Source organism: Ammodytes marinus (genome assembly GCF_949987685.1).
Source record: "Ammodytes marinus genome assembly, chromosome: 4".
Taxonomy (NCBI): domain Eukaryota; kingdom Metazoa; phylum Chordata; class Actinopteri; order Uranoscopiformes; family Ammodytidae; genus Ammodytes; species Ammodytes marinus.
The window spans coordinates 15,718,598-15,734,792 of NC_137233.1; the positions used below are offsets into that span (position 1 = coordinate 15,718,598).

General features: G+C 39.7%; 1 protein-coding gene across 2 annotated transcripts in view; it reads right to left on the minus strand.

Moving 5' to 3' along the window:
* Positions 1 to 12,519: 12,519 nt before the first annotated feature.
* The window catches only part of LOC307249900 (SLIT-ROBO Rho GTPase-activating protein 3-like), a 31,620-nt gene continuing 27,944 nt past the window's right edge, over positions 12,520 to 16,195 (minus strand). For both annotated transcript variants that reach the window (XM_080026796.1, XM_080026795.1), the window contains exons 21-22: positions 15,692 to 16,007; positions 12,520 to 15,112 (exon numbers count right to left, since the gene is read on the minus strand). In XM_080026796.1, coding sequence (XP_079882922.1) covers positions 14,654 to 15,112; positions 15,692 to 16,007 — 775 coding nt within the window. In that variant the 3' untranslated portion in view covers positions 12,520 to 14,653. The remainder of the gene's footprint in view (positions 15,113 to 15,691; positions 16,008 to 16,195) is intronic.

Sequence of the window (16,195 nt, forward strand, 5' to 3'; positions counted from 1 at the left end):
AGCATCCCGAAGCTCTTGCTTTGGCTAATCACAACCACACTACAGATCAAAGAGCTCTGTATATTTCAATGTTGGTATGAAAAGTGCCAAATAGAAAAATGAATCCTGCCATGTATCATTATTTTCATCATTAAACATGGTTTTCAGAGGGCTTAGGTGCTGCCTGGGTTCTTCACTGGGGGCTAGTGGTGGTGGTGGTTATAAATTGAGAAGATAACTGAGGATTTTGAGTCTTCAGGTATTGCCAGCCTTTAAAGCCTTTTTGTAAATACTTTATAAGGTGTATATAGTCCTCACTTTAGATAAGGTAATACACAAATACTTTACTGATAATTAGTAACTACCTGAGTTAATCATGAATGTCAGTATTAATGCGTGTTTATAAAACATCTATTAACACACTCACTAACTAGTGTGCATGTCAAAATCAGTGTATGAATGCATAATGTATAAACAATAAAATGGTTTCTGTGTGAGAAGGAGACAGGTTGTACATCCTGTAAAAAATATAGGTGTCCAAGTCATGACAATATGTTGAAGTTGATTCGCTGTATCACATGCCAAAACATCTCCAAACAACATAACAGGAGCTTTAGTTGTTACATAAGACGAGTCAAATGATATGTTCAGAACATTTCGGGGGATAATCTGGAACGTGTTTGTAGTTTATTCTGTTTCTGTTGGAGAAGTTTATATTGTTGGATTTGTACGAAGGAGCAGAGGAAAAAAGAGAAACTCTTTTAACATTTTTCAGCATTTCGACAGATTCCAAATATTTACATACTGGATTGGACAAACAGTTTATCAAGGATTACAGCCGTATGGTTATTAAACTGTAACTGATGCTTCAGATTTAGAAATTTCTGATCCGTCAATTGGATGGTTGTCCGTTTCCTTTTTATCGATGTGGTCTGACATAACCTGTATCCACCATCATGTCCAGCAATTCCTAAAGAAAAGCATCTTAATGTCTTTTTTGGGGGGGGGGGGGGGGGGTGCAGAGGTCATCACTGTATATATGATGAAAACATTAACTGGACCACTTGAGGTGCTTTAGTGCAGCTTTAGAAAACTAAACATGAAAGAAGACTTATGTGCATTTTATGTTTCAATGATGACATTTAATCATGGGAAGGACAAACAAACAGTTGCAAAATCTATCAATATGTCAGCTGTAAAAAGGTGAAAAACACTTTCCAAATGGTTTAATGAGAAAAACACAGAATTGTGTGTATATATATATCTATATATAGATATATATATATATATATATATATATATATATATATATATATATATATATATATATATATATATATATATATATGTATGTTCCTTTTTGAGTTTGTTCAAACAGATTCACTAGGGTTTCACAGTCTTAGGCCTATTATTGTGAACTTTTCCAACATAGAGAGATCTATATTTTCATCTGATATCCAGAGATCCAAATGAAAACACCATTAAGCAATTTTGAGTCTACTAAATGCTAACTTTAACACACTAACATGCTGGCAGTAACCACCCGACCCTGACATGGTGATGTTTGTAAGGTGTAAAGTTTAACGTCTTCATAGTTTAGTGTTAGCACCCACATATGCATAGCACTTACACTTGCTAATTAGCACTAAACACAAAGTAGCCAACGGGTTAATGAGGTATTTGGTCATGAACGGCTAATCTAAACATGAACATGATGGTGGTGGCACTGGAAAAAAGGTTGAACCCCGAAGTCATTGGAATTCATCATCAGGCAAATATCATGGCAATCAATCCAAAAGTTGAGACAGGTGAGTGGCCAAGTGTGAGGGCAACTTCTGTGAACAACCAATTGAAGTGTCTTACATCATGCATATCATTGTTTTCAACATGTAAGCTATCAAACTTTAAGTATGAAGGAAAACAACATATTACACATCTGAGAAATTCAAATTAAATTGTTTCATGGAGTTATTTTCTTTGAGCAAAGGCCTACTCAAGCAAAGTCAAGAGTGGTGAGTGCACAGTGGTTGCGTGTGTGCATGTCGTAACTCAGATTTAGTACTTCATCCCTCAGTGCTTTTTGTTATACCCATGAGACTTTGTCAGTTTGATGCCACTGTCACTGTGACTGCCTACTTCTTGTCCACAGGAAGAGCAAAGGCCAAGCAAACAAACAATCCCCTGCTACAGTATTTCATGTGTAACACACAGCATCGCAAATGTGGGAAAGAAACCTTACATCTGTATCTCATATTGAACAGAGACAGATGATACCCATGAAATCGATACTGGGGAGCTCTCTGCAGTGTAATGTATTAACTATTGGCTTCAAGCTATTCATGGGATTTAGGAAACTCTAGCCATATCAAATCTTAATCTGTGAGGCTCCTGGCCATTTACATAATAGACCCACTTGAGGGACATACATTCCAGTTATGTCTAACAGATGGAGGTGAGTGAGTTCTCATGCAGTGAGATAATCCCAGTTTCAAAATGTGTCAAAACACTGTCTATGCTAAGAGCGAAGATAATTGAATGTGTTGACAGGTTAAGTCCGATTTCTACTGACTGCATGCACGCTTATGTGATAACGGTGTGTCTGTGAAGAGTTCAAAAGGGAAGTATCACTTTAACACCATTAAAACACTTCTGATCTCTACCCCACACCTCAACAGTGGCAGAACAAGTAGGCTATCCAAGCCAAGTGAAAGTGAACCAAAACAGTAAAGATGTTGGCTCTATCAGCAAAACAATGGGACTGAAAGACCCCCAAAGTGTTATTCTTCTTTGGGTTCAACATGATGATTCCCTAAGGAGTTGGTGTGGACCAACTAGAGTGGAGATTTGCCAGGTGGCCAACTTCAAATGAATGATAGAGCTGCTCCGTAACTGCTGGATGTGTAAATGACTCTTAATAGTGGCTAACTGCAGGACAATAACGTATTAATGAACCTTTGAACCACCTGTGCCCTGTACATGTGAACACACAGAGAATCAGTTCTCAGTTTCTCATGCAAAAGCCAATGTTAAAAAAAAAATCTTCAAAAGTTTACATTTTACTTTGAGAATTTTATTTGTATCCAAACCTATCTCCCTCTCACAGATTACCTGCATTTTTCCAAAAGCGCATTAGTTCCGCCAGTGATGGATCCTGAGTCGTACTGAATGAGAAATGAATCGCTGTGACCTTGCCAGGAGAAGTTTGGCATTTTGATGCCTGCCTCCGGTCATCAGTTATTTATCTAACTGTTTTCAATCTTACAGGCCAAAATTCTTGTCTTCTGAGAGACTTAGTTGATCAGACCCCTACAGCCCCTACAGTTACCTCAGCACCTGTCAGTAATACCTAGCAGAGCCACGGGGCAGAGGGGGTCCAGGGGTTAGTCCCCCCCAACATGTCCATCTGATTAGAAACAGGCACATGAATGTTTGCATCTCTCCAACAGTAGAGGAGCCATAGGCTGCTTGGTAGGGCTCGTCACATTCAGATTTATTTTCCAATGTGTCCTTGGCACGAATTTCAAACACCAGCAGCATTCTACAACTACTCAATATTTTACCACTCACAACTTGACGTCTGGCAGTTGTAATTTGCTTTTGAGATTCGTTCAAATTCTTTTCTTGCTGGTAGTTCAGTAATAGTACTCAAAAAAGGAAACTGATTTTGTTGTATGTGCCTTGGTCCCTCTGAGCACCCAGCTGCCCTCATAATGTCCCTCTTTTTTTATTCAATTAGATGAAAGAAGGCCAGGGTTTTACCACCATTACCCTCGCGCTGCTCTCTCCCATTTGACAAGTCCTCAGCTATGAGGACAAGTTCTGTCCTCATAGCTGTTTGGACAAGTCTCAGTGTTCAGAACACAATGTCTTCTTCTCTGTACCTTTCTGCTGCAGCTAATTTAAAATCAAAGCATCACTTAGAAATTTGACTGAGGTGGTTGTGTTATGAAAGCAGAACAAAGGCAATCATCTACCACGTGTCACAAAAGCTCTGTTTGAATGTAAATGACTGTGGTGGGATATATACATTGGTTAAATGGATTTTTGATGTATTTGCTGCTGCATGTCTTTTATTTGTTTTAGCATTTGTACCATACTCACTTAATGTAAGCACATACAGTAGTAATAAAGGGACCCCCCCCACACACACACACACACACACACACACATAGCTCAATAACACATTTCTGTTTAAAGTGTACACAAACAGTAATGTAAAAACAACAATTCATGTTTTTTAGGGCTGATACTGTATGTTATTACTTGCCAGTTTCCTGCGGCCTCTAGTTTTTATGCTAGACCCATCTTATGAACAAGGAACAAGGCATATTCATTTTATTACAAAATGTTTTAAAGTACATCAAAGCCAAATTTGATCATGTTGAACTGAAGGCCTTTTGTTTTAATACTCCGTGAAACGAAAAGAGATTTGATTACATTGAAATGTTTCAACATGACACATCTGCATCCTAATAAATATTTTTCCCTAACCAATTGCTTCAGGCTGAAACTTTTGTCTGTCCTTATGCTTTTATTCCTAATTTTTTTTTTTTTTTTAAATCTTATTTTTCCATCTTGTCTCGGCCTGGTTTTAATTCATTTTCATGCTTCAAGGCTGTTTAATTAAATCACTTCCGCTCAGAGTCTTGACTTTTTCCCATCCATCATTGTACCACAACACAGTTTATTTTGCTGGCATGCCTGATTGAATTAAAATGAAACAAACAGACAAACAACAGATGAAGACTGTCAGCACCAACAGCAGCTTTGTGTAAAAGTGGACCAAGTCAGCCAGTTAACAGAGATGAAAGGAAGCATACAGAACTCAGGCATGTTCCTGCAGGGAGTGTATACCTGGAGAGCACAAAGACAAGGTAACAAGGCAAATGTTGGCAGCTGTTCCTGACTATGAATATCATGCCGTGTGAATGTGTAACTCTGACCACCCATACATTATGAAATACAGCCTTGACAAGGGAATAAAGCGTTATATATACTCCATAAAAAGCCTGCATTCCACTTTCAGGTCACCCCAACCTTTATTCAGAATAAATAAAAAATATAAGATGTGATACTCACAGAGGTTAGCCAGTACACACTAAATCTTAATTAAAGTAAATGAAAGGGGTCATCAAGGTAAATTAATGCTGAAGTTCTTTTTTCTTTCTTTTTTTGTGAATTATCTTTTACACAAAGATTGCGGCATATTGACGGAATAACATCACTCCAATATGCCGGCTTTGCTTGCTTCTGTGTTATTCACACAGAATCAAGCAACGCCGGCCTGCTGGCACATCAGTAGCCCCTTTTACACAGCGTTCCGGAATGAAAGAGGTGCTTGTAAACAGCGTCAGGTGTGACGTAAACATTTAGCGCCGCGCCGGTCAGCTGCTTTACAACAACAACACTGGCCGGTGAATTGAGAGGAGAAGTGCTGAAGCTTGCAGTAAGTGGGCCGTATTTTACTTTCCCCACGATGTGCCGGTTGATCTCGCGACGCGCTGAGTCCAACATCTCTAGGACTGTTAACCAAACTGACAAAAATCACTCCGCTGCTCACTGCTTCACCTCTGTGTCTGTGTCTGTGTGTGTGTGTGTGTTTGTGTGACAGGTTGGCTGTGAGCGAATCTCTTTGTAAGGGCAGCGATCTGCCAATCAGACATACACATTCACATACACACAGTGTGTGAAGTCACGTTACTGTAGACAGAAATAAAGTGTGGATATACGCTCAGACTTAGGATAATAATAGCGGTGGCGATTCCGTCGCAGCCTAGCTTAGCCTAGCCTAGCTTTCCCATTGTACAACTTCCCCTGGGCAGAAATAGACTCATACACTCTGCAAAATGAAGCGTGGGGGTTTGGATTGAGCAGCGGACTTTATGACCAGCTAGATTATACACCGTTCCTTTTATTTGGTGATTTTTACGGGACATCAGGCCGCCGTGGTTAATGTTAAACACACGTCCTTCAACTGCTAACATGGTCACATGTTTAGAACGTAGGCTATGGAACGTCAAACGCACCCCTGTTCCGCAACAACAAGCTGTCCGCATTTAAACAGAGAGGCAGAACTGATTGTGTCGGGAATCTTACTACCCCCCGAGGTAGTAAAATTCCCGGAACAATCTCTCGCACCTTTCTTCCCTCGTTCCGCAACGGTCGCATTTATACAGCAGGGCGGAGGGCCGAAATTCCGGCATATTCCTGGCTTTCACTGGCTGTGTAAAAGGGGCTATAGACACAGTTCCAAAGTTTCCCAACCTCTAAAACCAGCTTGTGGAGAGATTAAATAGGATCACGAAACAATGGACTGTTTATAGCAGTTTGAAGAAAGTATTACCTAACATTTAAGAGCAGTGGCACACCGGCAAAAACTAAATATTTTGGGATTAAAATCTGCGTCATCCGCTGTTTCTTGTCTCGTGTTATAACGTCCTTTCAGTTTAATCCTGATATGCAGCTGCCTGGCAGAGACAGACAGCACAGAGGATTGACAGTATTTGACAGTGCAATTTGTCAATTCTATACGTTATGATTGATGTAAAAGTTTGCACTGACGGAATTTGATTTGATTTTATATTTATTTTGTCCATGGATGTCTTCCAACAAAACTCATTTCAACATTCTCACATGTACAATCCATAAAACCATGACGAAAAGGGGGCAGGGTGAAGAATATCTTAAATGAATTCATTAATAAATCACGTTACATGCTTGGCCTGTGGTCAGAAATTAGATAAGCTCAGTTGAAACTGAACGCTCTAAAGAAAACCTAATGGTGTGGAAGATGGGAACTGGAGACCGGCCGGCAGTGTGAGGGAGGTGTAAGAGAACAGGATTGGAGCAATATAAAAAGTGTGTCAGGAGGACTTTTGGTTTCTTTTGTCCACATCCTTCAATGTATCTTTAATTTTTAATAAGCGTTCGAAAACAGCTCTGAATGTTGTCACTTGGCAGCACATACATAAGAGAAAAACAACAACAAATCAATTGAATTACTTTTCATCCCGTGTGTGTGTGTGTGTGTGTGTGTGTGTGTGTGTGTGTGTGTGTGTGTGAATCACTTTATCCTGTCAGGTTGATGTTTTTACCAATGCACAGATCAAACAGAAACATGGACTTAATCACATTTAAGAGACTGAGATGACTCTGGGGTATTTGCACTAGTGAGAGAACCAACTTGGACTATAAGCAAGAATCCAAACTGAACATGGATTGGCTCATTTTCTTACAGAAAGATTAGACACAACAGCAAACAATACAATTACTTTGGAGCTGTACAAGGCTGCTCAGCCATATGTTTTCTTGAACAATCACATTCTGTCTAAGTTACTTACTTATTGTACAGGAAAAAGGTTCCCTTTGCCAAGTTCTACTTCAGTTAACTTGGGTCAGATAAGATGTTTTAAGTTATGAAAAGCAAACAATTTCATACAGTATGTATGAATATGATATAAATTACCATCTGTTTAGTGAAGGGTATTATACAACTGAACTCAAGATATTACTAGGGGAGAATGGGGTAATCTGAGCCACTTTTTACATTTGCTCCCCTCTAAGCGAGCTAAAATGATTTATCACTCAAATTTACACATTTCCCATTAATTCAGGATGTTTCCTAGAAATGGGCATTAGCAGAATTTTTTCAAGTGAAAATATGATTGTTTTAAAAAAAGTTGTCACTTACTTTTTCCACTCTGAAACTACCATAACAACACATATTGTAACAGTAAGAATCCTGAAAGCTAGCCACACATTCCAGAACTAATGTCGGACTAGTAAAAGAATGATGGGGTTTGGTCAATTAAGCAAAGCAAATTTTCTAAACACTTGAAAGTAACTCTGAACAAAATCAAATACAACATATTATAATTCAAAAGGTTTTAATAAGATTCAAATGAAAGATAGAACCAGTTAGATTAGATCACAGTCTGGGGGTCAGAACACAGGACCCTTAGGGCCAGCTAGTGTCTGGGGGTCAAAGCATAGGAAAATCAGAACCAGCGAGAACAGCCTGGGACTCAGAACACAGGAGAAGACCCAACTGGATTATAACATCAGCCTGTCATACTCTACAACTAGGCCTATTCTACATTCCAGCCCTGAAGGTTACAGGGAAAGATGAGAAGGTGCTCTTTCCGTGTGATTGCCCCAGGTCGTCTTCCTGGTGTATTTCCTTGGCATGATGGCTTTTCTACAATGTGTATGACATTAAAATAAAACATATGTCATGTTATATTACACTAAAATATGTGTAAGACTAAACTTAACTTGTGCCTCATGGTGGGGGAAAGTGAGACAGTGCCTCACTTTCCCCCACAGCATTTGGCTCACTTTCCCCCACCACCACAATTTGAGAAAAAACTACCTCTCTTAGCATTTCAGGCTAATCTTTAGCTAATATCATCACATGGTTTTTATATGTTGGTAGTTCATCAACACGTATGATAGAAGTTTTTCTACGTGAATACATTTGCTTTGGCACAACAGTTGATTAAGTTGACAGCAAGAAAATTTACTTTTACATGCAAAATACCTATTTTGGTGAAAAAAACATGCTTACCACAGCACCATGAGGTCCTCTCTTTCAGGGCCATGGGGAAATGAGAGGGGCTTGAAAACATATATCTCACATGACCACAAATGTTTTCCGTTGCCTAGATACAGGGGGTGGCTCACATTACCCGATGCCTCAGATTACCCCGTTCTCCCCTATATAAGATGAATAAACAAATTGCCTCTCTAAGCCTGTTTTTTCATATTGTGAAACTTATTTACTGAATGTTACGACCAAAGACATGTGTACGTAATGTGGAACTGGGAGCCAGTTCAGTGCACATCACAGTGTTAAGTCACAGCTGTTTGTTGACTTTGGATAAAGATCTGGTCAATTAATTAAATGAGCACAATGAGCTGTGTTGAATCGGACAGTTTTACCGACTGATCTAACAAAGTCCAATAGATCAGGCTAGCGGCTACTGAAATGCTGCCGCGAGCCTTTGTCAAACAAATGCTACAATAAAACACGCCCACCTCCGACTAACACACAAACAGACCTGGACAAACCACCAACAGATTTGTTAAAAACGGAGGAAATGAGCCGGCATTTGGCAGCGTTTACAAATTACATGGCTAAATATCATATGGGAATATTTTTGCTTTATCCTGTGCAAAGGACAAATTAAATCTCATTACTTGTGTGATTATCTAGGACAGTGGTTCCCAGCCTGAAGAATCCCAAGATAAATATGAGGGGTCATGAGAAAACCAGTTTATTTTTCAGACTTTTCTCCCATATTTTTTATGATATATCATTAGAGAGTTTATTAGAAGGATAAAGCCCCTGAGATGAATCATCTCATTTTGTAGGGGTCCTTAACACAAATACACAGAAAATACAAAATACATTTACACAAAGCTCTCCCAAGCCTAACTTCTATGACACCAACTGACAGCCCCCCCTCACCCATCCACAAACAGTATGTTGCTCCATATGAGATCAAATATAGTTTTAAATAAGGAGGGCAGTTAAAGAAAATGGATTTAAAAATAAACTGCAGCCAGTTAAGTTGCCTTCTAGACTAAGGTGTTAACCTCATACATCAGCCAATAATGGATTCTATAAGGACATCTTAAAACGCCCCGACAGAGACTGTTATAAAGTACATTAAGAGGGCAATTTTTTTTCTGAGGTATTACATCGTATTATTGACTTCGCAAACCTCTAATAATTATTGAAATGAGTCTATAACTCAACTCATAGTATCATGAGCCCAACGTAAACCTTGATTTGTATAAAAGAGGGTATTGCCATATTTTTTATATTCATAATATATTGCATTACCACTTATCTATGATCTGAGGAACGAGAGAAATTTCTCCCGACTCTGCATTCTCAGAGAGGTTATAATGTACTTTAGGTATTTTTATTTTGCAAAACCTCTCTAAAAAGTCATTGTATGCTTCCTGCCAAGCACAAAACAAGTTCAACAACATACAAAGTGGACCCAAACGCAACTCAACATGTTGCTCAGTGTCTGCTAGGTGTATTAAAGCACAAATGTTTGCTAACAATTTTGCCATATCAATTTTGAAAGTATGTAATGTCAGCGGTGTGGTTTGAGGTTTGTCACTGCTGCCCCCAAGTCGCCATAAAATCTGTGAAATTGCAGGTTTTTGGGGTCTTTTATTTATACTAGTCTGCTATTTTATTTGATATCAAGCAACCAGTGATGGAAAGCTGGGGCCTGTTTTAGCAGAAGATCATGTCAACAGCCAAAGAGACACCCAGCCTCCGTACGTACTGATACCACGCCAGATGCAAAGATAAATGGGAAATTAAAAAAGCCCCAAATGCATGACAATGCGTGTATTGGAACTTGTATGTTTCAGGCTAGAGGTCACTACGCTAAACTGCTTATCATAACAAGAAATGTAACACAAGAGTTGCCACAATAAACAAGCACGTTTTCTTTTTTTACTCATACGCACATTGCAACGCATCCTAATACCCTGGGAATGAAGTGTTGCATTGTTTGGAAATACGTAGAGGATTGATACCACAATCCCAGACCTTGTGTTTGCTGTAACTCTGGTGGCCTTAATAATCATATCACAGTGTTAATGAAAAGGCCTTTTGAACTAGGGAGCCACAGCCGGAAAGCATGGGTGTTAGTCCACGGGTGGTCCGTTCCCTCTTGGCAGCCAGTCAGGCCTTGGGCAAGGTCATAATCTGATTATCTTCCCACTTTAATCTCAATAAACACACCTAAATGAATTAAACCAGGCTGTGAGTGCAGGCTATGGAAAACACAGCAAGGGAGAGAAGAGCATGTCTATATTTTTTATGTATGTGTCTTCTTTAAAAATAAATCTAAAACCATGTATTTTAGCTGTAGATAGTGTTCCGTGCTATAATAATCATCCAGTGATCCGTTATTTCAGCTCAGGGTTTCTCTCAGATTATTGAATTAATCCAAATGAACTAGTGAGGTGAAGGTGGAGGGGTTTACACACATGCGTCCACCAGCTTCACGGATAAATAAGAAACACACGCAAGCAAGAACTTGTTCAAAGAACAGTTGCTGAGGTGCTCTGGACATGTTGTTTATACTTTATTTTCTCAACACTGCCAATCACATTGGTTCAAGATGTCAGGAGATATAAACAAGCTGCTCCAACAGTCGTGTGAAAAAGTGTCAGTGTGACGTTTGAGCAGATTTTCAAACAGTCTTTGTTCTTTTTGACTTCACTGCATTTGTTTGACAGCTAAGGCTCCTTCTTAGTTTTCAAATGAATATTTTATCACAAAATTATGATTGGCCTTTTTAAGAACAGTGCATCGCCAATTAAAAATTGTATTACCAATCTAATAATTTGTATATCACCCATAAACACAATCTTTCTGCAAAACAAGTAGCCTACTTTTACCTTTGATGCTACAAGTTTATATAACTGTTAAAATGTCTGTTCGTTTACTAATTAGGATTTGTGTTTTATTTGTAATTGAATATTTAAATGTAATGTTAACATAGTCCTACTATCACTAACATTAAGAATGTGACCACTACTGGAATACATGCAGTGGTCTGAAATATCCTAGTGGCTCTAAAGTGTTAAAAACTGCAATTTTTTAAATGCAATTTCAAAACCCAACCAAAATACGGAGACACTATGAGTCAGCACTTTTCTCTGTTTCAGGGTGTCAATGGCTCCATCTACAGGGCATGAGTGGTAACTGAATGTGCTGTTAAGTACAAAAGAGATGCAAGCAATAGGTATAAAGGTGCATATGTGGAGTGATGAAAGAAGAACTAAGATCTTTCACATAAAGAAAAAAATCTAAAAATACTACAATACAAATTAAAGTGTTTAAGCCGTCAGATAAAAACAAACATTCCTCTGAACTGAAGTGCCCTAAACGTATGAAGTAGCATAAGATATAAATATTATAATAAGTAAAATAAAAGTATGTATGTGCAGTACTTAAGTATATTACAAGAGCATAAGTAAAAGTTACTTTCCAACCTTGGATTACTTTATTATTATGAACCGGGTGCCAGGTATTAATTCAGGTGGAGTTCGGGGCCACCTTACAAGGCTTCTTTCTACGCCATCAACAAAACACTTAATAGTTAGGCTGTGACCCTGAATAAAGGATGGTAAATCTATGCTCATTAGATTGTTAAGTGTTACCTAATCAAGTTGGTTAACAGGATGAGCATACACTATTCTCACCAGTAGATGGTGCTGCAAATTCACTTTTGTCAGCACATGTATGGGTAAGCCAAGCTGTGTTAAGCCAGAAAAGTATTGAGTGTATACTGTATGTAGTGAAACGGTTGCATATTTGTATTTAAACCTATAATAAAAATAATAATGCAGGGTCACTATTCCCTTTATAGACACAAATGTTGTGTGCTTTTTTGATAAATATCCGGCACACTGGCCACCACTCATCTCCACATAGCAATTTACAGTTTTATTGAACATTCCGAGACAAAGTAAACAAGACGCCTCTGTGAATTTTCATTGATTTATTGTTTTGTTAATGTTTGTGCAAGGATAAGAGTTACAAAAAATCTACAGCCTAGACATGATAATATATCCTGTTCCTATCATACAAGGTTATTTGTACAAGTATCCTTTAAGAGTATATATATATATTCAATCCGACGTACCTATTAGACTTTAAAGATATATTGATCATCCTTATAAGACAGAGGACAAACACCACCAACAGTAAACAAGTTCCCCTAAACACCCACACAGCCTGAGGGGACCATGTGCCATCTAGACATTATGTAAGCCTCGATCGTACGGATGTGCTATATCATGTTTCTAGTACAACTTCATCAAAATGAAAACACAAGACCTACAAAGTCGGCACAGTTCCCTGTAGTGTCTAAAAGTGCATTAGCCACTTGAATTGTAGGAGAACGTTGTTACTTGTTTATTGAGGTAACAAAGCTAACCTTTTTATATAGAGAGATGACTATATTATAAGAACATTGTATCGATTTTCATCTTTATTTCATTTGTATTAGTTATATGGGTGTCATGTGTATAAGGTCCACAATAATTGTCAATGTTTCCTATGTAGCTGTAGCCCTGTGTCCTGGTCCACTTCTGCTGTCTGCTGACCTTCTCTGAGATTAATAGAATGAAGGAAAAATATAGTTTTGACTGAGCCATTACTGACATGCAGTCAACACTATGCATTTAGCAAATCTTTAGAGTCTCAGTGGGGTGTTAACAGTCCTGGTTGGCTGCAGAGGAAATGCAACAAGGAGAGTCCCATCTTGTTTTGAATTGTGCTGCTGCTGTTGTACTGCTTCCAGCTAACCTGGCCCAACCCAGGACAAATGACCTTGGATGCTGTCAGCATCATGCTGCCATTGCAGGATATCAGCAGCATTATTTGATCTGATGACCAATACGTTGTGCTTTCAGTTCTCCGACCAATCCCAACGAAAAAACCAAAACACCAACGGCTTCCTCTTCTTCTTTGGGGAAAAATGTATAGAGCATTTCATTTTTTCATGTTTTGAGAAAAAACTAAATAGTTTGTAGAGAAATGTGCCAATCCCATTAAAAGCTGTTGTTGATTACAGCCCTTTCTCCTTGGCATCCATGGGTTGGATTGGTGCTTGGGTGAGGTAAAAAATTATGTCCGCAACAAGTTATTTTCAAATAGTGTCCCCAAAACAGATGTAATTTTCTCCGAGACAGATTTTAGCAACCATCATAAGAACGCCAACTTAATGCCATTCTACCCTGGTTTTACCATTTAGCTATGGGCGGTGTCTGAAATCCCTCCCTCTCCCACATCTCCCCATGTACTAGACACTTGGTAGTTAAATCTATGTCGAAGAATATATTGAGATTTCTGACACTCATGAATCCATGATGTTACGTCATTTCTTACACATGTAGAATCAAACAACTGTCATTTTTGCAAAATGCTTGTCGGCAGCAAAGCGTTCACATGCATACATGCTCACAACTTTTTCATTCCCTTGTTGGATTTTTAACAACTTCACATGTAAACAACGTTCCCAAGGTGCCGGACAGTTAATATAGGGTTACACAGTGAACAGAGAGCGATTTCAGACACAGGCTGTTGTCGAAAGTCTTGCTCTTGTTGGTAGATGATGGGACTCTCTTAGGAAACTTCTCTGTCAATGTAAATGGTGGCCAAGACAATTTTTTAATACACTACATACTCTACATTGACCAAGTGGTGAAATATTCCCTTAAGTGTTCCCTCATAATGGAACATGAAACCAGATACAAAGTCCAAGCTCACAGCAACATCGTAACCTAATAACACAAGCCGTTTCATTGTCAGATTTCCGTACACAGAAGTATTTTTCCAGTGTGTTCTTTTTTATTTTTCTTATCCAGCATGTGGCTATTCAGCATGGTAGCACATTCTATAAAATTCCTCTTATAGATTTAAATCCTATTTCTGTGTAATATTGTAAATGCAGTATATCAACCTGTCTATACCGACCAGTCAATGTGTGGGGCACAAGGGTTGTCAGAAACCACCAGCAGCAGCAGCCGTCCTAACACTGTACAAGATTAGTGGTAAATATTCATCGTAGGCCTACAGACCACGTGTGGATGTGATGCTAATGTTCTTCCACCACCTTGACTTGAGACTATGCTACATGTTACCTTGTCTGTCTGAGGAGGAGGAGGAGGTTGAGGGTGAAGGGGAGGGAGGTTTGGAAAAGACCCTGTCGGTGGGTGTGATGCCCGGGCTGCCCAGACCAGAGGAACCGGAGCTGCTGGAGCGCAGTTGTCCCTGTCCTATCACCGGGGCGGGCCGGACGGGCCTGACGGGCGGGGGCCTCAGCGGGGCACTGGGCCGACGTGATGCCGGTTTAAAAGTGCTCATGACGGTCTCGGAGGAGGAGCTGCTGCTGCTGCGTCGCTGCACTGCGTCAGGATCCCGGATCACCATGGTGTGGAGGGGGCTGCCGGGAGGATCCTGGGCTCCTCCACTGTGGTGTTTGAGGGGCTCCAACGTGTCCAGAACAACATCGGGGGCGTGCTTGGCTACGTTCTGTCGCTCTAGCTCACGTAACTCGTGGAGAGCCGTGTTCATCGTTTTCTCTATGTCCTGGACAAAACATGAGCAGAAGGGGAAATAATTGTGTTCGACATTTAGATTTTATTAATATCAACCATCAGACAAAGGATTAAAACCTCCTATGAGGAACTTGTTTCTGAAACAGACTAATGGAGAGTAGTTATTATTAATGCCTTTGCACAGGTCCGATTTTTTCCTGGGAACTTACACAACTATTTACGGCAGGCAGACCAGAAAAGCTTGTGTTTATGAACGGTACTACATCAAAGTTTAATCTGCTTCACCATCGTCATATTACCATTATCAATCGTACATAGTTACATATAAATACATAACCTCATTACGTTGCACCCTGCTGTGTCTCGATCTCTCTTTCACACAAAACACTATCGCTTTTGTCCAAAGGTACCGATAGTATTAACAGAAACGGAATGATCCTTGTAGCTACTTTAAGTAAAAACAAGTGCCACTAGGGATGGGGGAGAAGTCCATCTCACAATCTAAATCCTTATTTTTGATAGGTTTATTGTTTGAAACCATTTTTTTTGAGTCACCAGAACTTCTACTGTGCTTGTCTATTTTCAAGAAATAGGCTACAATAAAACTCACCTCAGCCAGGGCTTCAGCCTCCAGGGCTTTGTGATCTCCTAAACTTGCATGGCGAGTGGTGCTGGGTGAGGATCGTTGGGAGTGGCTGTCGGCGAAGGCCTTCCTGTCAGGGTGATTGATGTGGCCGGCACTGCCAAATGTGGCCAGGCGGCGTTTCTCTGGACTGTCCGACTGGGTTCTGCTAACAGATATCTTGTGTGGGCTGCAGGGCCGGGGCAGAACCCTAGGAGGCAGGTCTGCAGCGCGGCTGGGACTGTGACCATCAGCGCCGTTCCTGTGGCGTGGAACTGCGGCTCCATCCGATCGCACCCTCACCCTAGGAAAAAAATCACAGTTTGAATAGTTTACCGGTTTTAATTTCTTCAACACTTGTATTTAAAATATAAAAGATCAAACTTTTCACTCATAAAAAGCTGCAACGAATTATGTCTACACCAGGCACTGTACACACTGTTTTTCTTGCGCGTGTGTGCTTGTGCCTTCTTCTCACTAAAAATAGTATGC